General features: G+C 45.1%; 1 protein-coding gene across 2 annotated transcripts in view; it reads left to right on the forward strand.

Annotated features, from left to right (window-relative positions):
• The window catches only part of MGAT4B (alpha-1,3-mannosyl-glycoprotein 4-beta-N-acetylglucosaminyltransferase B), a 470916-nt gene that overhangs the window by 400553 nt on the left and 42758 nt on the right, over positions 1-27605 (forward strand). For both annotated transcript variants that reach the window (XM_069763603.1, XM_069763604.1), the window contains exons 10-11: positions 25186-25293; positions 25797-25990. In XM_069763603.1, coding sequence (XP_069619704.1) covers positions 25186-25293; positions 25797-25990 — 302 coding nt within the window. The remainder of the gene's footprint in view (positions 1-25185; positions 25294-25796; positions 25991-27605) is intronic.

The following is a 27605-nucleotide window of genomic DNA, read 5'->3' on the forward strand; positions in this document are numbered from 1 at the left end:
CTTTCCACATGACCACTGCAGCCAATCACTGATCTTAGTGATAATAGGAAGTGGCCAGTGGTGGTCTGCAGTGCTCACATGCATAAATGGCATGTACGGTAATTACTTCACCCCGGGGAGCATTAGAGCTGCAGTCTGAGACCTGCTGGGTATTTAACGATTTAACAAGAAAGCACTTGTCACGGTGTTACCGCAACAGAGAGGAGCCAGAAGACCGCAGCGTCTGATTGCTCCTACTCCTGCGCTGAAAAGAAGCAGTTCTTCTTTTTGTGTGTTTATTTATTTTTGCAGAACAGGGGTTACTCGGCTATGTTGGAAGCTCTGGGAGTCTGAGCTCTCAGCTGAGCTCGGTTAGCCACTCCCATCCTATTTATAATCTGGGTCCTGATTGATACCAATGTCAGAGCTAGCTTATGCTACATGGCTTGGAGGAGAGGTGTTAATATGAGAAGGAGTTTGGAGTAGTTATCTGTGACTCTTGCATGGTTTGTAAGTGTGGTAATTCCCTTCCCTCTTCTTACTTTGGTTATTCCGCCGTATTTCACTCCCCGGTGCATTGCTCTATTTGTTAGTGAATATTTGTATACTTGGTGTTTTCAGTTTACCCTTGTTTGTGTTGCCTTGTTTATCGGGTTGGTGTACTGTGGTGCACAGTAGTACCCCTCTTCCCTGGGTGGGGGAAGAGAACAGATGGAGGGCTGATTCAGGAGATGAGGCAAGTGTGGCGGCCCTGGCATCTTCACCTTCAGAAGTATCCCTGGGAAATAATGCGAACTAGGGTGCTTCTTAGTGGTAGGCACAGGGAGGGAGCCCCTGGTCACCTGACAGCTGGGCCGTGACAGTACTTTTATTATTTTATCCACTTTCCTTTTTTGGCCATTTTTAACTCTGAAAATCTCCTTTAATTTTAAAGTAGATATTGAACATCTCTATAAAGTTTCCTAGCTATCTTGTATAGTTCGGTCTTTTTGAGCTCCTCACAAAAATCATTCAGTTCATTTTTTTGATTGGTTCTTCAAAGATGTTGGGTGTCAGAATCCGTCTTTGGGGGCTTAGAGTAGGTGTTTGGGCACCTCCGGCCCAGATGTGTTTTATAGGCTGTATTTTACAACATCAAAAGGAGATGTTGGGTTCCTTCTTTCCAACATTTAGCTACATTTGAAGTCTATTTCTTTTCTATGTAGTGTTATTCAAAGTAGTAAAAGCTGGAGGCTGTCCAAACGCATGAAACTCTTCCCAAGTAGCCAAAAATGAAATATTTACAGGACATACAGTACAGACCAAAAGTTTGGACACACCTTCTCATTTAAAGGTTTTTCTGTATTTTCATCACTATGAAAATTGTACATTCACACTGAAGGCATCAAAACTATGAATTAACACATGTGGAGTTACAGTGCCTACAAGTAGTATTCAACCCCCTGCAGATTTAGCAGGTTTACACATTTGGAATTAACTTGGCATTGTGACATTTGGACTGTAGATCAGCCTGGAAGTGTGAAATGCACTGCAGCAAACAAGAATGTTATTTCTTTGTTTATTTTTTTTTAACCCCTTCATGACCCAGCCTATTTTGACCTTAAAGACCTTGCCGTTTTTTGCAATTCTGACCAGTGTCCCTTCATGAGGTAATAACTCAGGAACGCTTCAATGGATCCTAGCGGTTCTGAGATTGTTTTTTCGTGACATATTGGGCTTCATGTTAGTGGTAAATTTAGGTCAATAAATTCTGTGTTTATTTGTGATAAAAACGGAAATTTGGCGAAAATTTTGAAAATTTCGCAATTTTCACATTTTGAATTTTTATTCTGTTAAACCAGAGAGTTATGTGACACAAAATAGTTAATAAATAACATTTCCCACACGTCTACTTTACATCAGCACAATTTTGGAAACAAAATTTTTTTTTGCTAGGAAGTTATAAGGGTTAAAATTTGACCAGCGATTTCTCATTTTTACAACGAAATTTACAAAACCATTTTTTTTAGGGACCACCTCACATTTGAAGTCAGTTTGAGGGGTCTATATGGCTGAAAATACCCAAAAGTGACACCATTCTAAAAACTGCACCCCTCAAGGTGCACAAAACCACATTCAAGAAGTTTATTAACCCTTCAGGTGCTTCACAGCAGCAGAAGCAACATGGAAGGAAAAAATGAACATTTAACTTTTTAGTCACAAAAATGATTTTTCAGCAACAATTTTTTTATTTTCCCAATGGTAAAAGGAGAAACTGAACCATGTAAGTTGTTGTCCAATTTGTCCTGAGTACGCTGATACCTCATATGTGGGGGTAAACCACTGTTTGGGCGCACGGCAGGGCTTGGAAGGGAAGGAGCGCCATTTGACTTTTTGAATGAAAAATTGGCTGCACTCTTTAGCGGACACCATGTCACATTTGGAGAGCCCCCGTGTGCCTAAAAATTGGAGCTCCCCCACAAGTGACCCCATTTTGGAAACTTAACCCCCCAAGGAACTTATCTAGATGCCTAGTGAGCACTTTAAACCCTCAGGTGCTTCACAAATTGATCCGTAAAAATGAAAAAGTACTTTTTTTTCACAAAAAATTTATTTTCGCCTCAATTTTTTCATTTTCACATGGGCAATAGGATAAAATGGATCCTAAAATTTGTTGAGCAATTTCTCCCGAGTACGCCGATACCTCATATGTGGGGGTAAACCACTGTTTGGGCACACGGCAGGGCTCGGAAGGGAAGGCGCGCCTTTTAACTTTTTGAATGGAAAATTAGCTCCAATTGTTAGCGGACACCATGTCGCATTTGGAGAGCCCCTGTGTGCCTATGCAATGGAGCTCCCCCACAAGTGACCCCATTTTGGAAACTAGACCCCCCAAGGAACTTATCTAGATGCATACTGAGCACTTTAAACCCCCAGGTGCTTCACAGAAGTTTATAATGCAGAGCCATGAAAATAAAAAATAATTTTTCTTTTCTCAAAAATGATTTTTTAGCCTGGAATTTCCTATTTTGCCAATGGTAATAGGAGAAATTGGACCACAAATGTTGTTGTCCAGTTTGTCCTGAGTATGCAGATACCCCATATGTGGGGGTAAACCACTGTTTGGGCGCACGGCAGGGCTCAGAAGGGAAGGCACGCCATTTGGCTTTTTAAATGGAAAATTATCTCCAATCATTAGCGGACACCATGTCGCGTTTGGAGAGCCCCTGTGTGCCTAAACATTGGAGATCCCCCACAAATTACCCCATTTTGGAAACTAGACCCCCAAAGGAACTAATCTAGATGTGTAGTGAGCACTTTGAACCCTCAAGTGCTTCACAGAAGTTTATAACGCAGAGCCATGAAAAAAAAAAAAAAAATTATTTTCTCAAAAATGAATTTTAGCCCGCAATTTTTTATTTTCCCAAGGGTAACAGGAGAAATTTGACCCCAAAAGTTGTTGTCCAGTTTCTCCTGAGTACGCTGATACCCCATATGTGGGGGTAAACCACTGTTTAGGCACATGCTGGGGCTCGGAAGTGAAGTAGTGATGTTTTGAAATGCAGACTTTGATGGAATGCTCTGTGGGCGTCACGTTGCGTTTGCAGAGCCCCTGATGTGGCTAAACAGTAGAAACCCCCCACAAGTGACCCCATTTTGGAAACTAGACCCCGAAAGGAACTTATCTAGATGTGAGGTGAGCACTTTGAACCCCCAAGTGCTTCACAGAAGTTCATAACACAGAGCAGTGAAAATAATAAATACGTTTTCTTTCCTCAAAAATCATTTTTTAGCCCAGAATTTTTTATTTTCCCAAGGGTTACAGGAGAAATTGGACCACAAAAGTTGTTGTCCAGTTTCTCCTGAGTACGCTGATGCCCCATGTGTGGGGGTAAACCACTGTTTGGGCACACGTGGGGGCTCAGAAGGGAAGTAGTGACTTTTGAAATGCAGACTTTGATGGAATGGTCTGCGGGCGTCACATTGCGTTTGCAGAGCCCCTGGTGTGCCTAAACAGTAGAAACCCCCCACAAGTGACCCCATTTTGGAAACTAGACCCCCCAAGGAACTTATCTAGATATGTGGTGAGCACTTTGAACCCCCAAGTGCTTCACAGACGTTTACAACGCAGAGCCGTGAAAATAAAAAATCATTTTTCTTTCCTCAAAAATGATGTTTTAGCAAGCAATTTTTTATTTTCTCAAGGGTAACAGGAGAAATTGGACCCCAGTAATTGTTGCGCAGTTTGTCCTGAGTATGCTGGTACCCCATATGTGGGGGTAAACCACTGTTTGGGCACACGTCGGGGTTCGGAAGTGAGGGAGCACCATTTGAATTTTTGAATACAAGATTGGCTGGAATCAATGGTGGCGCCATGTTGCGTTTGGAGACCCCCTGAAGTGCCTAAACAGTGGAAACCCCTCAATTCTACCTCCAACACACCCCTAACCCTTATCCCAACTGTAGCCGTAACCCTAATCACAACCCTAACCCCAACACACCCCTAACCACAACCCTAACCCCAACACACCCCTAACCCTAACCACAACCCTAATTCCAACCCAACTCTAAGGCTATGTGCCAACGTTGCGGATTCGTATGAGATTTTTCAGCATCATTTTTGAAAAATCCGCGGGTAAAAGGCACTGCGTTTTACCTGTGGATTTACCTTGGATTTCCAGTGTTTTTTGTGCGGATTTCACCTGTGGATTCCTATTGAGGAACAGGTGTAAAACGCTGCGGAATCCGCACAAAGAATTGGCATGCTGCGGAAAATACAACGCAGCGTTCCCGCGCGGTATTTTCTGCACCATGGGCACAGCGGATTTGGTTTTCCATATGTTTACATGGTACTGTAAACCTGATGGAACACTGCTGCGGATCCGCAGCCAAATCCGCACCGTGTGCACATAGCCTAATTCTAAAGGTATGTGCACACGCTGCGGAAAACGCTGCGGATCCGCAGCAGTTTCCCATGAGTTTACAGTTCAATGTGAACCTATGGGAACCAAAAATCGCTGTACACATGCTGCGGAAAAACTGCACGGAAACGCAGCGGTTTACATTCCGCAGCATGTCACTTCTTTCTGCGGATTCCGCAGCGGTTTTACAACTGCTCCAATAGAAAATCGCAGTTGTAAAACCGCAGTGAAATGCGCAGAAAAACCGCGGTAAATCCACGATAAATCGGCAGCGGTTTAGCACTGTGGATTTTTCAAATCCGCTGCGGAAAAATCCGCATAGGACCAGAATACGTGTGCACATACCGAAACCCTAACCCTAACCCTAGCCCTAACCCTACCCCTAACCCTACCCCTAACCCTACCCCTAACCCTAACCCTAACCCTACCCCTAACCCTAACCCTACCCCTACCCCTAACCCTAACCCTAGTTCTTACCCCAACCTTAGTGAAAAAAAAAAAAATTCTTTATTTTTTTTATTGTCCCTATCTATGGGGGTGACAAAGGGGGGGGGGTCATTTACTATTTTTTTATTTTGATCACTGAGAGGTTATATCTCAGTGATCAAAATTCACTCTGGAACGAATCTGCCGGCCGGCAGATTCGGCGGGCGCACTGCACATGCGCCCGCCATTTTGGAAGATGGCGGCGCCCAGGAAAGAAGACGGACGGACCTCGGGCGGCCAGGTAAGTATAAGGGGGGGGAGATCAGGGCACGGGGGGGGCGTCGGAGCACGGGGGGGGTGGATCGGAGCATGGGGGGGGTGGATCGGAACACGGGAGGGAGGATTGGAGCACGGGGAAGGATTGGAGCACGGGGTGAGGGATCGCTGTGCGGGGGGGGGTGGATCGGAGCACGGGGGGGGTGGGGTCGCTGTGTGCGGGGGGGATCGGAGTGCGGGGGGGTTTGATTGGAGCGCGGGGGGTGTGATTGGTGCACGGGGAAGCGGACAGGAGGACGGGGGAGCGGAGCACAGGACGGAGGGGAGCGGACCACAGATCGGGGGGCTGGGGGGGCGATCGGAGGGGTGGGGTGGGTGCACATAAGTGTTTCCAGCCATGGCCGATGATATTGCAGCATAGGCCATGGCTGGATTGTAATATTTCACCAGTTTTTTAGGTGAAATATTACAAATCGCTCTGATTGGCAGTTTCACTTTCAACAGCCAATCAGAGCGATCGTAGCCACGAGGGGGTGAAGCCACCCCCCCTGGGCTAAACTACCACTCCCCCTGTCCCTGCAGATCGGGTGAAATGGGAGTTAACCCTTTCACCCGGCCTGCAGGGACGCGATCTTTCCATGACGCATATGCTGCGTCATGGGTCGGAATGGCACCGACTTTCATGACGCAGCGTATGCGTCAAAGGTCGGGAAGGGGTTAAATTGTGAAAAGTCTTTTCAGAGGGTCATTTATTATTCAACCCCTCAACCCACCAGAATTCTGTTTGGTTCCCCTAAAGTATTAAGAAGTAGTTCAGGCACAAAGAACAATGAGCTTCACATGTTTGGATTAATTATCTCTTTTTCCAGCCTTTTCTGACTATTTAAGACCCTCCCCAAACTTGTGAACCGCACTCATACATGGTCAACATGGGAAAGACAAAGGAGCATTCCAAGGCCATCAGAGACAAGATCGTGGAGGGTCACAAGGCTGGCAAGGGGTACAAAACCCTTTCCAAGGAGTTGGGCCTACCTGTCTCCACTGTTGGGAGCATCATCCGGAAGTGGAAGGCTGATGGAACTACTGTTAGCCTTCCACGGCCTGGACAGCCTTTGAAAGTTTCCTCCTGTGCCGAGGCCAGGCTTGTCCGAAGAGTCAAGGCTAACCCAAGGACAACAAGGAAGGAGCTCCGGGAAGATCTCATGGCAGTGGGGACATTGGTTTCAGTCAATACCATAAGTAACGTACTCAACCGCAATGGTCTCCGTTCCAGACGAGCCCGTAAGGTACCTTTACTTTCAAAGCGTCATGTCAAGGCTCGTCTAGTTTGCTCATGATCACTTGGAGGACTCTGAGACTGACTGGTTCAAGGTTCTCTGGTCTGATGAGACCAAGATCGAGATCTTTGGTGCCAACCACACACGTGACGTTTGGAGACTGGATGGCACTGCATACGACCCCAAGAATACCATCCCTACAGTCAAGCATGGTGGTGGCAGCATCATGCTGTGGGGCTGTTTCTCAGCCAAGGGGCCTGGCCATCTGGTCCGCATCCATGGGAAGATGGATAGCACGGCCTACCTGGAGATTTTGGCCAAGAACCTCCACTCCTCCATCAAGGATCTTAAGATGGGTCGTCATTTCATCTTCGAACAAGACAACGACCCAAAGCACACAGCCAAGAAAACCAAGGCCTGGTTCAAGAGGCAAAAAATCAAGGTGTTGCAGTGGCCTAGTCAGTCTATTGACCTTAACCCAATTGAAAACTTGTGGAAGGAGCTCAAGATTAAAGTCCACATGAGACACCCAGAGAACCTAGATAACTTGGAGAAGATCTGCATGGAGGAGTGGGCCAAGATAACTCCAGAGACCTGTGCCGGCCTGATCAGGGCTTATAAAAGACGATTATTAGCTGTAATTGCAAACAAAGATTATTCCACAAAATATTAAACCTAGGGGTTGAATAATAATTGACCCACACTTTTATGTTTAAAATTTATAAAAATTTAACTGAGCAACAAAACTTTTTGGTTTGTAAGATTTATGCATCTGTTAATAAATCCTGCTCTTGTTTGAAGTTTGAAGGCTCTAACTTATTTGCATCTTATTAAACCTGCTAAATCTGCAGGGGGTTGTATACTCCTTGTAGGCACTGTGTATACTTAGCAAAAAAGTGTGAAACAACTGAAATTATGTCTTATATTCTAAGTTCTTCAAAGTAGCCACCTTTTGCTTTGATGACTGCTTTGCACACTCTTGGCATTCTCTTTATGAGCTTCAAGAGGTAGTCACCGGGAATGTTTTCATGGTGTGCCCTGTCAGGTTTAATCAGTGGGATTTCTTGCCTTATAAATGGGGTTGGGACCATCAGTTGTGTTAAGCAGAAGTCTGGTGGATACACAGCTGATAGTCCTACTGAATAGACTGTTAGAATTTGTATTATGTCAAGAATAAAGCAGCTAAGTAAAGAAAAACGAGTGGCCATCATTACTTTAAGACATGAAGTTCAGTCAGTCCGAAAAATTAGGAAAACTTTGAAAGTCTCCCCAAGTGCAGTGGCAAAAACCATCAAGCTCTACAAAGAAACTGGCTCACACGAGGATCGCCCCAGGAAAGGAAGACCAAGAGTCACCTCTGCTTCTGAGGATAAGTTTATCCGAGTCACCAGCCTCAGAAATCGCAGGTTAACAGCAGCTCAGATTAGAGACCAGGTCAATACCACACAGAGTTCTAGCAGCAGACACATCTCTACAACAACTGTTAAGATGAGACTTTGTGCAGCAGGCCTTCGTGGTAAAATAGCTGCTAGGAAACCACTGCTAAGGACAGGCAACAAGCAGAAGAGACTTGTTTGGGCTAAAGAACACAAGGAATGGACATTAGACCAGTGGAAATCTGTGCTTTGGTCTGATGAGTCCAAATTTGAGATCTTTGGTTCCAACTACTGTGTCTTTGTGCGACGCAGAAAAAGTGAACGGATGGACTCTACATGCCTGGTTCCCACCGTGAAGCATGGAGGAGGAGGTGTGATGGTGTGGGGGTGCTTTGCTGGTGACACTGTTGGGGATTTATTCAAAATTGAAGGCATACTGAACCAGCATGGCTACCACAGCATCTGGCAGCGGCATGCTACTCTGGGAACTCCTTCAAGATTGTTGGAAAACCATTCCCGGTGACTATCTCTTGAAGCTCATCAAGAGAATGCCAAGAGTGGGCAAAGCAGTCATCAAAGCAAAAGGTGGGTACTTTGAAGAACCTAGAATATAAGACATAATTTCAGTTGTTTCACACTTTTTTAAGTATATAATTCCACATGTGTTAATTCATAGTTTTGATACCTTCAGTGTGAATGTACAATTTTCAACGTCATGAAAATACAGAAAAATCTTTAAATGAGAAGGTGTGTCCAAACTTTTAGTCTGTACTGTATGTACGGATTGTCATGTTGTGGCACGTGGGGAGGATCCTCAGTGTTGGTCCCCTTCAGTGATCTATCCTGGGTGTTAATACAAGTTACTACTGTGCCCTCGCCCCTGCCTATTTCTGTCGCCTCCACTTTCTCGGCCCGGGCTCATGAAATCCTGCTGTAAAATTGTGTTTTACTGCCTGGTAATAAGTCTGGGTGATTTTATGTGAATACAGTTTACAGTCAATAATCCGCAAGGTTCCGCGAGGAGGATTTGTGATGAGAATCTTTCTTTCCATATTACTTCGCTTTGGCATCTCGGATGCAGCTCGGGGTCAGGCTGCTCATTGGATTTTGCATCCTGAGCTCTGCCTTTTCCCCCCCCCAGAGACATCACCATTAAAACTTTTCATATAAATGTCTTCCAGCCTCCCTGCCTAGGGCAAATATTTCCTAGGCATCCGCTGCTCACAGAATGGCTAGAGGCAGGATTAATAATGCTATCCATGGCTGTTTCTTTCTGATCTCTGTCCCCTGCCCACTTGTTTGGGCACAATGTAACGCTGGTGTGGAAGAAAAAAAGCCACAACCTTTCCAGGTCATCTATAGATCCAGCCTGCAGACACGAGCTTGTTCCCCGGGTAATTATCTCCTGGTAACGAGTATGGCAGTATTATATATAATTGGGCTGCTTTCATCTAGTGTTTTGCAGTCCCCACAATAGCACACTTGCATTTTATTCTCCAGCCAAAATATAGAAGACCACACAAACCATGGCCAATCCATACTGCTTTAAAATCATGTTTTGCTACCCATTCTGATAGCAACATGATGTAGGGGCAGAGACCCTGATTCCAGTCATGTGTCACTTCGGGCCTGCGAGCTAAAGATTTGATAACATCACTCTTTTATCTGCTGCAGATCTACACTGCGTGCAGAATTATTAGGCAAGTTGTATTTTAGAGAATTATTTTTATTATTGATCAACAACTATGTCCTCAATCAACCCAAAAGACTCAGAAATATCAAAGCTTAATATTTTTGGAAGTTGGAGTGGGTTTTTTTAGATTTGGCTATCTTAGGAGGATATCTGTTTGTGCAGGTAACTATTACTGTGCAAAATTATTAGGCAACTTAATAAAAACCAAATAAATTCCCATCTCACTTGTTTATTTTCACCATCTAAACCAATATAAATGCACAAAATTTAGACATAAACATTTCTGACATGCAAAAACAACCCACAAAAAAATTAGAGACCAATATAGCCCCCTTTCTTTATGATGCCTTCCATCCATAGATTGTCAGTTGCTTGATCTGTTTACGACCAACATTGCGTGCAGCATCCACCACAGCCTCCAGACACTGTTCCGAGAGGTGGACTGTTTTCCCTCCCTGTAGATCATTGTAGAACATTTTGTGGACTGGTGAAAGTAAAATTGTTCTTTTTGGGTCCAAGGGCTGCAGACAGTTCATCAGACGACCCCCAAACTCTGCATTCAAGTCACAGTACACTCTGAAGAGCGTGACGCATGGTGGTTCAAGCATCATGATATGGGCAGGTTTCTCTTACTATGGCGGCGGACCTATTTACTGCATACCGGGGATCATGGACCAGTTTGCATATGTTAAAATACTTGGAGGTCATGTTGCCTTAAGGTAGCTTCACACTGAACGATATCGCCAGCGATCCGTGACGTTGCAGCGTCCTGGCTAGCGATATCGTTCAGTTTGACAGGCAGCAGCGATCAGGATCCTGCTGTGCCATCATTGGTCGGCGCAGAAAGTCCAGCACTTTGTTACGTCGCTGGATCTCCCGCAGACATCGCTGAATCGGTGTGTGTGACGCCGATTCAGCGATGTCTTCACTGGTAACCAGGGTAAACATCGGGTTACTAAGCGCAGGGCCGCACTTAGTAACCCGATGTTTACCCTGGTTACCAGCGTAAAAGTTAAAAAAAACAACCATTACATACTTACGTTCCGCTGTCTGTCCCCCGCTGTGCTTCTCTGCACTGTGAGCGCCGGCCAGCCGGAAAGCAGAGCACAGTGGTGATGTCACCGCTCTGCTTTCCGGCCGCTGTGCTTACACAGTGCAGGAAAGCAGAACGCCGGGGGACAGACAGCGGAAGGTAAGTATGAAGTGTTTTTTTTTTTTACTTTTACGCTGGTAACCAGGGTAAACATCGGGTTACTAAGCGCGGCCCTGCGCTTAGTAACCCGATGTTTACCCTGGTTACCGGCATCGTTGGTCGCTGGAGAACTGTCTGTGTGACAGCTCTCCAGTGACCAAACAAGCGACGCTGCAGCGATCGACATCGTTGTCGGTATCGCTGCAGCGTCGCTTAGTGTGACGGTACCTTTACTCTGAAGAGGATATCCCCTTGAAATGGGTGTTTCAACAAGACAATGACCCTAACCACACCAGTAAACAAGCAAAATATTGGTTCCAGTCCAACAAGATTGAGGTTATGGAGTGGTCAGCCCAATCCCCGGACCTTAATCCGATAGAACACTTGTGGGGTGACATTAAAAATGCTGTGTCTGAGGCAAAGCCAACAAATGCCAAAACTTGTGGGTTGTCGTCCAAGCATCCTGGGCTGGAATAACCGGTGACAGAAGTTGGGTGACTCTATGCAACATAGATGTGAAGCACATCTGAAAAACTGAGGGTAACAACTAAATATTAGGTTAGTGATTCACGGGAATGCTAAATCCACAAAAATACTTCATATTGTGAGCTTGTAAAGACAAATGCAGACACTATTTTTTTGAACAGCCCAATGTTCTTTTTTTTATTTCTGTAAAAAAGAAAAAAAAAACTTTTGTCTTCATGTTTTGAATTAGAAAACAGCGTTCAATGTTCCCAATGCTGGAAATAAAAACTAGTATAAAGATTTTGTGATGTGATATGTAGAAACACTGCAGTAGGTAAGTAAATAGGTAACACACATAACCACTTAGGGTGCTTAGATGATCAGTGTGGATGCTGTCAGGCCGCGCTGCTGTCATACGGGGCTGAAGGGTGGTGGCTGTAGGTTATATGGGAAAAACTGGTGACAAAAAAAAAAGGTAAGTCATCCTTCGTTATGTGCCAGCAGGCCTCAAAATAAGCGGGGCAGAGCAGGATCTGTGCCTGAATGTGTTTAACACCTTGCTGTGAAAATCTGGATATATGAGGTGCACAGCCCAACAGAGGGCCGCCACATCCCCAAATATACTGCGTACAAAAAACTGATGTAAAACCAAACACAAGGGCCAGCACACGTTAGTATGTGTAATAGGTGCACGTTCACACTATGGCCATTAACAGAAAAAAATACTGTGTGTAGAAAAACTGCAGTAAGTAAATACCGTACTCTGGTTCTTCTTCAGTCCATATAAATCTCATCAGCACTAGCAGGAAAGTCGATGATGAATGTTTTTCCTGAAAAAAATACCTGAAAATACCACACAATCCTTCCTACAACAAGAAGGGACTCCATAGACTCAAAATGATACTTGGATGTATCTCTGAGTTACCCAAAATCCTAATACCTGGTCTGGTGCAGACTAATGTACACCGCATCTTTTGCGGGGGTTCAGATGTTAGCCCCGATGGAGCCACTGAACGGGTGCCTGAGCGCAGTGTGATCGCAGCCTTACAACATGCCTCATCATCCTGCGATATGATGTGGTCGTGGGAAATGTTTGAGGGCTCATTCAGAAGTCCGTGCAAAGTGGTCTGATCTCAGACATCAGCTCATGGTCTGGCCGCTTGTCTGCTGACCCCTCCATGTATTCCTATGAGGCTGTCACACTCCGATCGGGCGAGCCACGGCCAGTCTGTGCATTGCTGTCCAAGATCGGACCGATTTGCACGGACGTCTGCATGAGCCCTTAGTGCCCACTCTGTTTCCTCTGGATGTCAGATCATAGAATGCTCCTCAAGGGTCTTTGTGTCCAGCCCCCTGCTCAATGCAGCCTATATGGCCATTTCCATATAGTCTTTGATCTCCCCATATTTCCCTGCCTATCAGAACTGTGCTAACACAAGCACTGTCTGACAATGGGGTCCATCACCTTCTGTAAGGTTTATTTTATGTTGATGGGATGTACAGCGATATTCTTTTTATGAAATCTGAATATGATTGTGGCATTAGAGCGAGCTATAGTTGCCTGAAGATAATAAAGCAGACAGAGCAGCTTGTTAATGGGAGGTAGTGGTGGTGCTGGGGGGCTAAACTCACATTGCCCTATTGTAATATTTCTGATAATTGGACTATGCATTGACCGCTTCTGACCTGTAAGGGGTTAAACAAACACTAATTTCCATGCCCAGGCATCTTCCATAATGCAACCGGATTTGCAGATAATTAACACTGCATGAAAAGATTACTCTTCACTCCCTCCAGCGGTGTTTGGATGTTGGTTTGTTAATATTGCATTAATTTTGGAACTTAATAAACAGACCACTAAATGACTTTTAATGTTATCAGCTTATTTGTAAAGTCCCGGAGCTGCTCTTCCTGCAAGTGAATAAAGCACAAATTAATCACTGCACTTTAATGGTCAGTTCGTTTTTCTGCTGTTTATTGTGGTGTCATCTGCCAAGTTTGTGGTCAGCGCTTAACAAGACGGGGTTAATGCGGAGCCCTCCTCAAGGCAACAATATACTGTATCTATAGCAAGACTAGCCACTTGATTATTATTTATTATTACAGCGCCATTTATTTCATGGCATTTATATGTGAGGAGGGGTATACATAATAAAAACAAATACAATAATGTTGAACAAAACGAGTCACCGACTGGTAGAGGAGGAGAGAGGACCCTGCCCGCTAAGGCTCACAGTCTACAAGGGATGGGTGAGAATACAGTAGGCGAGGGCAGAGCTGGTCGTGCAGTGGTTTGGTGGAATGAGGGTCACTGCAGGTTGTAGGCTTGTGGGAAGAGGTAGGTCATCGGGTTCCTTTTGAAGGTTTCCATGGTAGGCGAGATATGTTGGGATAGAGAGTTCCGGAGTAAGGGGGGTGCACGGGAGAAATCTTGTATGCAGCTGTGGGAAGAGGAAATTGTTTAGATCGGAGGCTGCGTGCAGGTCAGTAACGGGAGACTAGGTCACAGATGTATGGAGGAGACAGGTTGTGGATTACTCTGTATGCCAAGGTTAAGGTTTTGAGTCCCTGGGCAATAGGGAACCAGTGAAGACATTGACAGACACGAGAGGCCAGGGAATAGCGGGGGGGGGGGGGGGAGGAGGAATAGGTTGATTAGTCAAGCAACATAATTTAGGATAGATTGGAGGGGTGCAAGAGTGTTAGAGGGGAGGCTGCAGTAGTCGAGGCGGGAGATGATGAGGGCATGCACTAGTGTATTTGCAGAGTTTTGGTTGAGGAATGTGTGGATACAGGAGATATTTTTGAGTTGGAGTCGGTAGAAAGTCGAAAGGGCTTGGAAGTGGGAGAGAAAGTGGTAAGCCATTGACTTTAATGGATAGATCTGTTAAATGGGCTGATGACAGATCCAGGAGGAGGAGAACAGAGTAATGTTGCTTGGATTTTTCAGTTAGGTCATTAGTGACTTTAGTCAGGGCAGTTTCAGAGGAATGGTGCAGTCAAAGAGGGAGCGGAATGAGAGGTGGTAGGACAGTTGGACATGTTGTTCCAGTAGTTTTGAGGCATAGGAGGCATAGTAATGCTAGCACATCTCCAATTCTGGTGGTCTCTGCAGACAAACACTCTTGATTTTGTGTGTGCGATTTAATATTGTATTCATTATGCAGTTTTCCTGTTTTGTATAAACATTGTTCTGATCAGTGGGGTGATGGATCTATATATGAATACATACATGTTTAAATTGACATGATTGGCGGAACATCCGCCTATAATACTTTCAAGTGTGTGCATTTTGAGTGCCCCCCTTTCTTTTCTTACATTTTTTTCATTCCCCTTTATTTGCATTTATTCTTTCCCAAACGTGTGCCCTTTGTTAATATGGCCACAAGGCACTTCACATCACGCTTCCCAAGTTCAGGCACACCTGGGTGTGCATGTGCACCGATGCTCCTACCCACCCCTGTCGCCGAAGGCATCTGGACGGAGCCATGTGTGACACCTGATGTCACAGAAAGTATTTTCCTGACACATATCGCTACTATGAGCATGTAAATATAAACCACCTTATACACACAGAACACACAAAGGCACTATGCACTTTATGAGTGAGCAGCCATTAATCTTCACTTGTGCCACCACTTGTCTTATAGCAATGTATATACTATCTTTCTGCCATACTACATGATTGAATTTGCGTTGTTTGGGTGCATGTATACTGATTTTTCTACATGGAATTGGCCATAATTAGTCAAGTATGCTAGACTCTAGAACGCTACATTTCTCACATGCAGAATTTTTACATTGCTTTACATGAATATCCTTGTAAGACTTTTAGATTACTTATTGCTTTTTACTATTTCCATGTTTGTACTGTCATACTGTTTGTCTTTCCACCGTTATTGAAACCGTGTACTAATTTTTCAAATCATAATGAAACCTTTTAATAAGCTTAATAAAATTTGTAATGTGAACACAAATTAGGTTTCTACATCCATTTTTTTATATTATAGTTTGGGTATATAGACTGCATTTTTTTTTTATCATTGTCTCAATTGCATTGGGGATTCCCCATGTGGACTATGGATCCCATTAATGTCTATAAATGTAGCAAATTCTATGCACCCTCTTGATCAGCAGGTGACACTATATCCTATACATCAGGGGTGTCAAACTGCATTCCTCGAGGGCTGCAAAATGCAGGCGGATCATCCTGGCAGTGACTGCCTATTTTTTCCTTCTTCTACAAGGGTTGGAGCAGGAAGCAGATGCTGAACAGGAACTTCTTGGCCTTGGTTCAATGTCATAGTGTCTCATTTTCTCTTTGTATGCCACTGGTGTGAAAATATGCAAAAATAATAAAAATGGTTGTGTTGTATGCACAAAGAAAAAACGAAAAGGAGATTTCGTTGAATTATAGGAGACCACATCTTTCTATGTGGAGCCATCCAACGTCTTCCCAGTAAGAACCGATTTTGCTTGGGAATTTGCAACCATCTGGGTAGTTCCTTCATGTTGTATGCAAAGTTACTTTCGATAAAAGGTAAGACAGCTGGAAGAGGTATAAGGAGGAGTATACAATGAATACTAGTTAACCTTGGGTAACCCAAAATTAGGACACTATTTCTTCCTGACTGTTAGAGGTGAAGTCCCTTCTTGAACCCAAGTACCCATCAAACCGAGTCATTCTTCAACTTCTTCATCTACATTCTGTATCTGAACATTTTACGGTTTTTGTTAAAACCAATTTCTATAGAAGACGTTAGGACGCCACTCTTAAAGTAGAGAACCCTTTTCATAGCTTGAGATTGAATCTATTTCCTGCGTTTCCTGAGGTCGCTCTTGTGTCTTTAGAGGTTACCTAAAAGTCATTGGCTTCTACAACACAGTAGGTGTGATGTAGTGATATTATCAAGCCTCCTCCTGTGTTAAGCTTCAGATGGCACAGGTGAGTGGTTATATTCAGTTGTATCTGCTTCCTATAAACACAGATAACGTTGGAGGAGGGACATCTAACCGTTCTCCTGGACAGCTTGTAAAATCCAGGACTGTCACACTGGATCTGGGGTGGTTGGGAGGCATGGAATGGACAATCACAACATTTTGTCTGAAGATTGTCCCAGGCACTTCATTGTATAGTGATGTTTGTACCTGTCCTTGTTTTTTATTTTTTTAGGGACCGGCATGTTTTGTTATGAGGCATTCATAAGTGAACTTCAAAGATCCTCTAATGGAGTTTGCTGCTATACAAGTTACATACTTGGTACAGTTGAAAAAAAGACACATGTCCTTCATGTTCATCTGAGGGATGGGAAAGGGAATGGGTTTTAAGTGCACATCTGTAATGCATGATTCAGTCTGCCCTAAAGTCAAAACAGGACCCACATGCCTCCTGAGGTTTATTATAGGAGTAAGGGTACCGTCACACAGTGCAATTTTGATCGCTACGACAGCACGATTCGTGACGTTCGAGCGATATAGTTACGAGATCGCAATGTCTGACACGTTCCTGCGATCAGGGACCCCGCTGAGAATCGTACGTCGTAGCAGATAGTTTGAAACTTTCTTTCGTCGTCTAGTGTCCCGCTGTGGCGGCATGATTGCATGGTGTAACATATATCGTATACGATGTGCGCATAGTAACCAACGGCTTCTACATCGCACATACGTCATGAAATTATCGCTCCAGCGTCGTAGATTGCAAAGTGTGACAGCAGTCTACGACGCTGGAGCGATATTGTTACGACGCTGGAGCGTCACGGATCGTACCGTCGTAGCGATGAAAATTGCACTGTGTGACGGTACCCTAAGGCTATATTCACACTTAGCGGTTTTTACCGCGGAACCGCCGCGATTTTGATGCTGCGGGTCCGCAGCAGTTTCCATAGCGTTTACAGTAACATGTAAACCCTATGGAAACCGCAAACCGCTGTGCACATGCTGCGGGAAAAACCGCGCGGGAACGCAGCGGTTTACAACCCGCAGCATGTCACTTCTTTGTGCAGAATCGCTGCGATTCTGCACCCATAGGAATACATTGAACCGCTTACTTCCCGCATGGGGCTGTGCCCACGTTGCGGGAAGTAAGCGGATAATGTGCGGGTGGTACCCGGGGTGGAGGAGAGGAGACTCTCCTCCAGGCCCTGGGAACCATATTTGGGGTTAAAAAATAAAAAATCTGGTTATACTCACCCTCTGATGTCCGGAGCTCCTGGGCGCTGCACGCGGCCGTCCGGTCAGAGTTGCTGTGCGACCAGGACCTGCGGTGACGTCGCGGTCACATGACCGTGACGTCACGAAGGGTCCTTCTCCCACAGCATCTTAGGAACCGGACCGCCGGGTGCAGCGCCCAGGAGATCCGGACATCAGAGGGTGAGTATAACCAATTTTTATTATTTTTAACATTACTATTGATGCTGCATATTGCTGCATATGCAGCATCAATAGTATAGGCGGAAACCCGCAGCGGAAAACGCGGAACAAACCGCGATAAATCTGCAGGGAGAACCGCAGTTGTTTTGCCCTGCAGATTTATCAAATCCGCTGCGGGAGAACCCGCAGGGACCCGACGCAAGGTGTGAACATAGCCTAAGAGTTACTGGTCCTAAGCCATTGCTGTTTTATCGTATATGCCAAAGGGAGGAACACTAAGCTCATTTTGACAGATGTCTCCTAGAGGAGGTCCCTGGCTGACAAAGTGAGGGCACATGTGAGGTTTCCAGCTCTGCTGAGTAGTCCAGCAAATCTCCATTTCTAGAGTCACCAGGGCCATTCCAGGAGTTTCTTAAAGTTCTTGGCTGAGTGACAGAAGGTGGGCACCTGGAAAGGTTGCCAGTTCTTCTGGTAGTCTGGGAGGTATCCTCTTTTTCTCAGAATATCTGATATTTCAGTAGTGTTTGGGATACTCTTGGCTGTGTGAGAAAGTGCAGGTGCGTGTGAAGTTTGCCACCTTTTCTAGTAGTCTAAGAGAATGACCCTTTTTTCCCTGAAGTCTCTTGGATACCCATGTATGAGGGTGTAGTCACCTCTGAGGTATTCCAGCTCTTCTGGTAGTACAGGAGATGTCAATTTTTTCAGTAGTCTCCAGGATGTTCCTGGCAGTATTATTGTGTATGGGTGTCAGGTAGGTTTATCAGCTTTTTTTTGGTAGTTTTGGGGATCTTCAGCTTTTCCTGGAGCTTCCTTTATATCTCAAGAGAGTTTTCAAGCAAGCATTTCCATATTGCATCGCTTTTGTCTGGTTTACTTTATGACTAACACAAGATTTAAAGGAGGTTTACGACAGTCCATTATGTTTGAAGTTGGATGTTGGTTGGGCCTATCACAGGGGTGTCAAACTGCATTCCTCGAGGGCCTCAAACCATGCGTGTTTTCAAGATTTCCTTAGCATTGCACAAGGTGCTGGAATCATTCTCTGCAGGTGATTAAATTATCACCTGTGCAATGCAAGGAAATCCTGAAAACATGACCTGTTTGCGGCCCTCGAGGAATGCAGTTTGACACCTCTGGCCTATCAGATGAATGACTGACCATTTTGTGTTTTTTGGGGGAATAAAGTTTCAGTGAGTAAATGTAAAAGTCTAAATGCTGAACCAAAAAGACTCCAAGCGGTTTGCATCTTTGTGTTTATCGGTAGAACATTTGCCTTATTTTGTTACCATGTTATGGGAATGCTAACGTACCGGTGGTGAACGATGTAATTTGTAAAGTACTGTTTTTATTTGTTGACATGATTTGTATATTACATCTTCTCATTTACACTTGTAATCAGTGTACTTTGTCTTAAAAATGATACACTTGTGTTAATTAGTCCTTCTTCACGTCTGTTCATACCATATGTGTTTATAATCCAGGAGCCGGACCTAGTTTCTGTTGGCAAAGCAGCAATGTAATAAAAATAGCTAATTTTTTTTAGCACTTAAGATAATCATTCACGGAAAAACATTTGCATTATCCTGTTCATATGGAAAATAAATGTGTTAAATACATGATGCATGTTGTCTCCATTTTTATAGCATTGAAGCACTGGTAGCTGAAGCTTTGATAGATCTGTTCCAAATGATATGTCCACAAGGCAAGCCTCTGATCACCTAGTCAGTGTGATTCTGGAGTCCTTGGCTCCTCACCAGGGCCGCCATCAGGGCATGACAGCCGTGACTGGCGTATGGGGCCCGGTGAGCAGAGGGGGCCCGCATCGGGCCCCGTCTCATCTGGTCACCGGGCCCCCCCTGCAGGCGCTGCGGCAGCGGCACACTATTGACGTGCGGGCCCGCGCCCGCACGTCAATAGTTAACAGCCGCCAGCCAGTCTGAGGCTGGCGGCTGAATAGGGCCGCAGTGCGCACTCGCCGCCGCCGGCGTCTGACGTCATTGTCAGCCGCCGGGCCCGGCGGCGAGTGCGTCTGTGTGGAGCCTGGAGAGGGAGCTTCACCCGGCGCTGGAGCTTGGCCAGGTAAGAAGTTGTGTTTTTTTTTTTTTCTTTGAGAGCTGCTGCGATCCAGGGGGGCCCGGAGGGCAGAAATGCTGGACACACAGGGGCAGAAATGCTGGACACACAGGGGCAGAATGGTGGACACACAGGGGCAGAAATGCTGGACACAGTGGGGCAGAATGGTGGACACAGTGGGGCAGAATGGTGGACACACAGGGGCAGAAATGCTGGACACAGTGGGGCAGAATGGTGGACCCAGTGGGGCAGAATGGTGGACACACAGGGGCAGAAATGCTGGACACAGTGGGGCAGAATGGTGGACACAGTGGGGCAGAATGGTGGACACACAGGGGCAGAATGGTGGACACACAGGGGCAGAATGGTGGACACAGTGGGGCAGAATGCTGGACACACAGGGGCAGAAATGCCGGACACAGTGGGGCAGAATGGTGGACACAGTGGGGCAGAAATGCTGGACACAGTGGGACAGAATGGTGGACACACAGGGGCAGAATGGTGGACACAGTGGGGCAGAATGCTGGACACAGTGACACGGGCAGAAATGCCGGACACAGTGGGGCAGAATGGTGGACACAATGGGGCAGAATGCTGGACACAGTGGGGCAGAAATGCTGGACACAGTGGGGCAGGATGCTGGACACAATGGGGGCAGGATGCTGGACACACAGGGGCAGAAATGCTGGACACAGTGGGGCAGAAATGCTGGACACAGTGGGGCAAAAATGCTGGACACGGGCAGAAATGCTGGACACAGTGGGACAGAATGGTGGACACACACAGGGGCAGAAATGCTGGACACACAGTGGGGCAGAATGCTGGACACAGTGGGGCAGAATGCTGGACACACGGGCAGAAATGCTGGACACGGGCAGAAATGCTGGACACGGGCAGAAATGCTGGACACAGTGGGGCAGAATGCTGGACACACAGTGGGGCAGAATGCTGGAGACGGGCAGAAATGCTGGACACACAGTGGGGCAGAATGCTGGACACAGTGGGGCAGAATGCTGGACACAGTGGGGCAGAATGCTGGACACAGTGGGGCAGAAATGCTGGACACAGTGGGGCAAAAATGCTGGACACAGTCGGACAGAATGGTGGACACACACAGGGGCAGAAATGCTGGACACACAGTGGGGCAGAATGCTGGACACACAGGGGCAGAAATGCTGGACACAGGGGCAGAAATGCTGGACACACAGTGGGGCAGAATGCTGGACACACAGTGGGACAGAATGCTGGACACACAGTGGGGCAGAATGCTGGACACACAGTGGGGCAGAATGCTGGACACACAGTGGGGCAGAATGCTGGACACACAGTGGGGCAGAATGCTGGACACACAGTGGGGCAGAAATGCTGGACACAGTGACAGGGGCAGAATGCTGGACATTGGGGCAGAATGCTGGACACAGTGGGGCAGAAATGCTGGACACAGTGACAGGGGCAGAATGCTGGACACAGTGACAGGGGCAGAATGCTGGACACAGGGGCAGACTGTGAGATCCAGGGGCAGAATGCGAGACACGGGGCAGAATGGAGATACGGGGCATGATTGGAGACACGGGGCAGGATGAAAGACATGGGGGCATGACTGGAGACAGATGGGGCAGGATTGGAGACACAGGGGGCATGATTGGAGACAAGTGTCAGGATTGCAGACATGGGGGCATGGTTGGAGACATAGGGGGCAGAATGGAGACATGGGGCATGATTGGAGACACTGGGGGCAGAATTGGAGACAGATCGTGCAGGATCATGGGGCAGGATGGATATGATGGAGACAGATGGGGCAGGATGGAGAGATCACATGGGGCGATCATATGGGGCAGGATAAGGAGATCATATGGGGCAGAATGGATACTCATGAGGGCAGGATGGGAGAATATCTGGCTGACGCCAGGAATGAGACACACGGGGCCAGGCTGGGTGATATTATTAATACCATAGGGGCTAATTTAGGGATATTATTACTGCAGTGATGTATTTATTTTATTTTTTGAGTATACTGTTTTAAATGGGGGGCGGTCCTGTTACTGTATAGAGTGATACTATGTCGCCTTCTTCATGTGGTGTAATGTAGAAGTTGTGAAAAATTAAGTAATGTGTTCTGCAAGCGGAGCTCGAGATAACTGTGTTATTTCCTGCAGAGAGAAGTCCTGGCTGGATGAAATGATGGCGGTCTGTGCTGGATGAAAGATGAAGGACTTCACCTAGAGACGTCACTGGTGAGTCAGTGTGTTACCTATACACTGACACTATACACTGTATACAGAGCTCCTGTGTATAATTTCACTAGTGATCACTATATTATCTGTACACAGACACTGCATACTAAGTACAGATCTCCTGTGTATAATGGCACTTATGGTGATAGTATGGTGCTTTTTTTTAAAAATTACTGATCAGAATTGTAGTATTCAGTCACTGTGGTGGTAATATGTGGTCTGGACATGGTGTTGTGGTATTTGTTCCTTGTATGTGATATTATTCGATCACTGTGGTGGTAATATGTGGTCTGGTCATGGTGTTGTGGTATTTGTTCCTTGTATGTGATATTATTCGATCACTGTGGTGGTAATATGTCATCTGGTCATGGTGTTGTGGTATTTGTTCCTTCTATGTGATATTATTGGGCATTTTAAAAATTGAAAAATAAATAAAAATATACCTAAATTGTATTGCATATTTTAACAAATATTTAATAGGTTACAGCAGAGTAGGGCCCGGCCAAAAGTGTCTACCGTGTTATGGTGGCGGCTTAAAAAATCTTTTGGCCAAAACAAAAGCTGCCTGCTATATGTGTGATCTGGTGATGGGAACTGTTAATGTGTGATTGGTGAGAAGTGGAGTTTTTCCAAGAGAGAGCGGTGGGACTGTGGACAGTTCGAGTGGTGGAGCGTGGAGGCGGGGCTGGGGTGGAGCCTGGGCGGAGTCTCAAGGGGGCCCCGAAATTTCTAGTGGCAGCCCTGCTCCTCACACTCATATATTGGGTCTGTACACCCCCCAACCCCGGCCCAAAAAAATGTAAATGCCTACTATTATATTGGGGTAGTCCAGTTACAAGAAGTTCTAGTAACTTATGCAAGTTATAGATGTCCTTCACATCTGAACAGCTGCAAGCAAAGATCCCAGTTCCTGGTTTGTGCCCACACTGTGCCAACACAAGAAATGCTGTACTTTGTTAGTGTTGTGTGTGATGGAAGCTGGCTGGAGAAGGGGGATAAGCTATCTACCCTGTCTATGCCAAGTCACAGAGAAGGGGGCTGGCTTAGCTATTGCAATGAACAATCTGTCAACTCCATTGCACACACTGCTGATCATGTACCAATAGAGGAAAAATTGTCTTGTGATAACTCCAAACCGTAAGAAGACATGCCACAACTGAGGCTTGTAGCTGAAGATCAGAGCTCCTTTCCGGGGTGAAGCATATTAATTTTATTCACTTACGTAGCACTATTAATTCCACAACACTTTACAGACATTATCATCACTGCCCTATGGGGTCTCACAATCTAGATTCCCTATCAGTCTGTGTTTGGAGTGTGGGAGTAATCTGGAGAACCCGGAGGAAACCCACACAATCATGGAGAGAAGATACAAACTCCTTACAGATGTTATCCTTGGTGTCCAGCCACCACCTTGCTGCCCATATTGGTAAATTACATAATTTGCTAATTTAAACTCATGTAATTACAATTTCTTTAGTTAGCCAACCATTTTTTGCATCAGTTTTTGATGATGAGCTGCTCTTTTTGCCGTCCACCTGTGACCATAAACCAAGTCTCCCAACCATAAAAGCAAAGTTCATTTTTTTATTCTTCACGGTTCATCTTTTGTATGTTAGCCCTATGTTAATTTACAATAAGAATGTGTTTTATCACAGCCTGTGGATCTGAGTGTCTCTTTATGGAAGATATAAAGACTGTATTTTAACAATAAATCCTAACCTCAAATTGTTCCTTCAGATATGAAAAAAAACCACTGTCTTGTACCATTAATCTTGTGTATAACCTGAAATTGCTGGAGTCTTTGATGTAGCTCTCGTGGGGGGACCTGCACGTTTTTTGCTCATCTGTGCACAGAACCTTATTTGCAAAACCATGTGGAAAAAAATACAAATTGTCTCACCTGTAAAGAAGAAAAAAAAAACGTTCTGGCTAGTGAAACCCCTTGGAGGTAGCTACCCTGTAAGTCTATGTTGGACACTTTAGCGAGCCTTGCAACATGAGTAAGGGTATTTTCACACGCAGTCTTTTTCGTATGGATTCCACTTGGACCCCTCCTGGAAAAGTGTTGCAAAAAATGCACATCACTGTGAGCATGTTCAGTCTTTTGCTACTTCTTTAACCACTTCAAGGTTCTGAAATCATGACGCATTTAAAAACAGTAACGTGTTCACTCTTCGGGCGACTTTGTTTAAAACCCACTCGCTCTTTGTAGCAGAAGCAGAAAACGTAGGCTCTACCGCCACAAAATACAATGACAAAACCCCCGGCGGAGCCTTTTAACGAAAAATACCACCGGCTGTGACTCCGCCAACGTCTTAAGGATGTGTGCTAATAATCTGAGGCCAGCATCATTATTGACCAAGACAGAAACCCATTTGCAGATGGCTGTTTCAAAGCAATCCGTATAGAGCAGGGTCGGACTGGCGGTATGAGATATTCCTTGACCCAGTCTAGGGGGAGGTACTGGTTTTTCTTAAACTGAGCTGATTATGAAGTCTTTTGACTATGCTTCATAACTGCTGATGGTGTCTGGCTTATATATATATAGTTATGAAGTTTGTAAAATTGCTACCCAGTAATTTTTTATGGTTGTCCCCTTCGTAGGGTGACAGGACGAGTATTTTGTGCTTTATCGAACAGAGTTGCTTATGTCTGTTTGACTAAAACTAGATTTCCGTGAGATTCATGTTAATATATTAACAAGACAAATATGTGACACCAAAAAATTATCACATTGAAGTTCTGTTAATTATGTGTGTCTCGTCTGCGAGCTTTGTGCCATATGGGATGTGGTGTTAGCAATGCTGAATAATGTGGCGGGATGGTGATAACTAGTTTGCTTGCTTTCCTTACACGTTGGCGTTATCTGGCCTAGACATAAGCACAGCCGCCTGCTAATAATGAATGCTTTCCATTTTCAGAAGCACTGCGATAGACAAAAGGCAAACCTGAGGATTCGGTTCAAACCTTCTCTGTTCCAACACGTAGGAACCCACTCTTCTCTGGCAGGAAAAATTCAGAAATTAAAGGTATGGAGAATTTCATGGGTATTTGTTAATATTTGTAAAAGCTGGAGATATGTTAAACTTTTATTACTACATAGGCCCAGCAACATATACTATACCAAACTTTTACTCCGGTCCACTGCGTGCGGTCTTTTCATTGAAGAGCTGCAGCGGTGATGTCGCATCTACAGCACTAGTAGCCACTGCAACCAATCACTTGGCTCAGCAGCTCTGACAAAGTAAATGGCACAAGCTGCTGAGCCTAGTGATTGACCGCTGCATTGTCGATGTGACATCACCGCTGCAGCCAGTCAACAAAGACTGAAGTGGCAATTGAGAGGCATCTTTGAACCAAACAAGAGTGAGTATCAATACATGATCTCTCCTTATGTTGAGAATCTAGTACTGTTCTGTTCATTGTGAAAGCTGATCATTGGATCTCCAATATACCGTACTCCGTGGAATTGATGATCTGCAGTAAATACATCCTCCATTTCTCAGCAGTATAACTTTGTTGTCTCATTCAGGACAAAGACTTTGGGAAGCAAGCTCTCCGAAAGGAACATGTGAATCCAGCCGCTGAAGTCAGCACCAGCCTAAAAACGTACCAACATTTCACCTTGGAGAAGGCTTACCTGAGAGAAGATTTCTTTTGGGCATTCACACCAACGGCAGGAGACTTTGTACGCTTTAGGTTCTTCAAACCTTTACGGATTGAAAGGTTCGTAAATAGCAAAACTTATAGGATGTTTGTCCTTCTGTATTACCTTTGTTACTCTTCATTTATCTGCTAATGTTTCTGGAGTCAAGTCTTACAGTATTAGCCTTGCACTAAAGAAGCCCATCCAGCTGTATGTGATGAATTTGTTAATCCAGATTTTCACCTAGGCCACCATTGATTTCCAGAAGAGAAACGATGCAGCACCCTATGGACCACCTGAATGTTTTGGACTCCTATTTGTTTTTTGACTCTGGAAATAAATGAAAGTTCTGGCTCACAGATTGATTTTGGTTGATCAACTTTTGAGCAGATTTTCCCTTTGAAAAGAGGAAATATTTTAAATAAATTTTAAATATGTGTAAATGAGTCTGTAGGTTTGAGAACTATAATGATGGCCATGACCAGTGTCACTTTTGGCCAGTAGTGCAGACAAGGTCACATAACAGGACAGTCAGCAATATTGATTCTAAAGGCACCCATACACATTAGATCAAAGTCGTTGGAATCTGCTGACCATCGAATGTGTATGGTGACCTCTCGATTCTTCCCCAACATATGATGTCAGAAATGAGAGATATCAGGCAGTTGGAATTCCAACGCCCAATCCCTTTGTTTTCAAGAAAAGCCGCCTTCAGAGGTGTCTGACAACAGCTTTCTCCTAGTTGAAAACACATGACCGCTTGGCCAAGCCCAGCACTTGTGTGTGGGTGGCGGGAATAATGGCTGCCTGCCAAAGGAACAGGTGGCCAACAGCCGGCTAAGGTGTATGACCAACCTAAAACCCCTACACACATTAGGCTGATGGCTAAACCCATCGATATTGATGGATTCAGACTGTAGTCCGTGTATGGGCACCTTGGACAATTGATTCTAAAGGGAATCGGGCATCCAGCATGTGCCAGTTTGGACTGCCAATCCTTTTCTTCTCCCGGAAGTAAGTGATCAGTAGACATATTTGGCTATGGCTCTCATTGAAGGTACCGATGCACTCCGATGAGTGAGATCTCGTGTGAATGGGAGAAGACGGCTGAGTACTCTGCTGGCCGAACAGTCATTCATTCGACAGCCATCTAATGTGTATGGGGAGATTTAGACTCTGTTTAGATTGCACACTATCTTAAGTTATAGGTTGACCTCTATGGATTCATATCGACCTTCAACCTTATAAGCTAGGAAACTAGATTACTTTTGAAATTTGCATCGGAACTAGACTTTTGGGAGGATGTGTACCGCCAAAAGACTGCTCCTTCGTGTGACACTGTATAGGTGTATGCTGCCCATAAGCTTCCAAATAAATTTTAACAAAAGGAAACCATAATGTACCACGCTCTATAGTGTTTTTTTCAGGATGCCTCTGCAAAGCACGTTTGATTACAGTATAAAAAAAATTTATACTGTAGTTTACTCGCCGAAAACGACAGTCTGTTGGCAACTTTCCCAGCTCATACGCCAGTCGTGTTCAAATAATGTGATGAGAGCTGAACCTACATTGGGTGGACAGGAGTGGATCCACTCATGGATATATGTTTCTAAATATATGGTTCAGGAATATACCGTAAGTGAATTTGCAGAAGATTAGGATGACTGACATACTGAAACCTATGTTTTCTCCTTT

This window comes from Ranitomeya imitator, chromosome 4, assembly GCF_032444005.1.
Source record: "Ranitomeya imitator isolate aRanImi1 chromosome 4, aRanImi1.pri, whole genome shotgun sequence".
Lineage (NCBI taxonomy): Eukaryota > Metazoa > Chordata > Amphibia > Anura > Dendrobatidae > Ranitomeya > Ranitomeya imitator.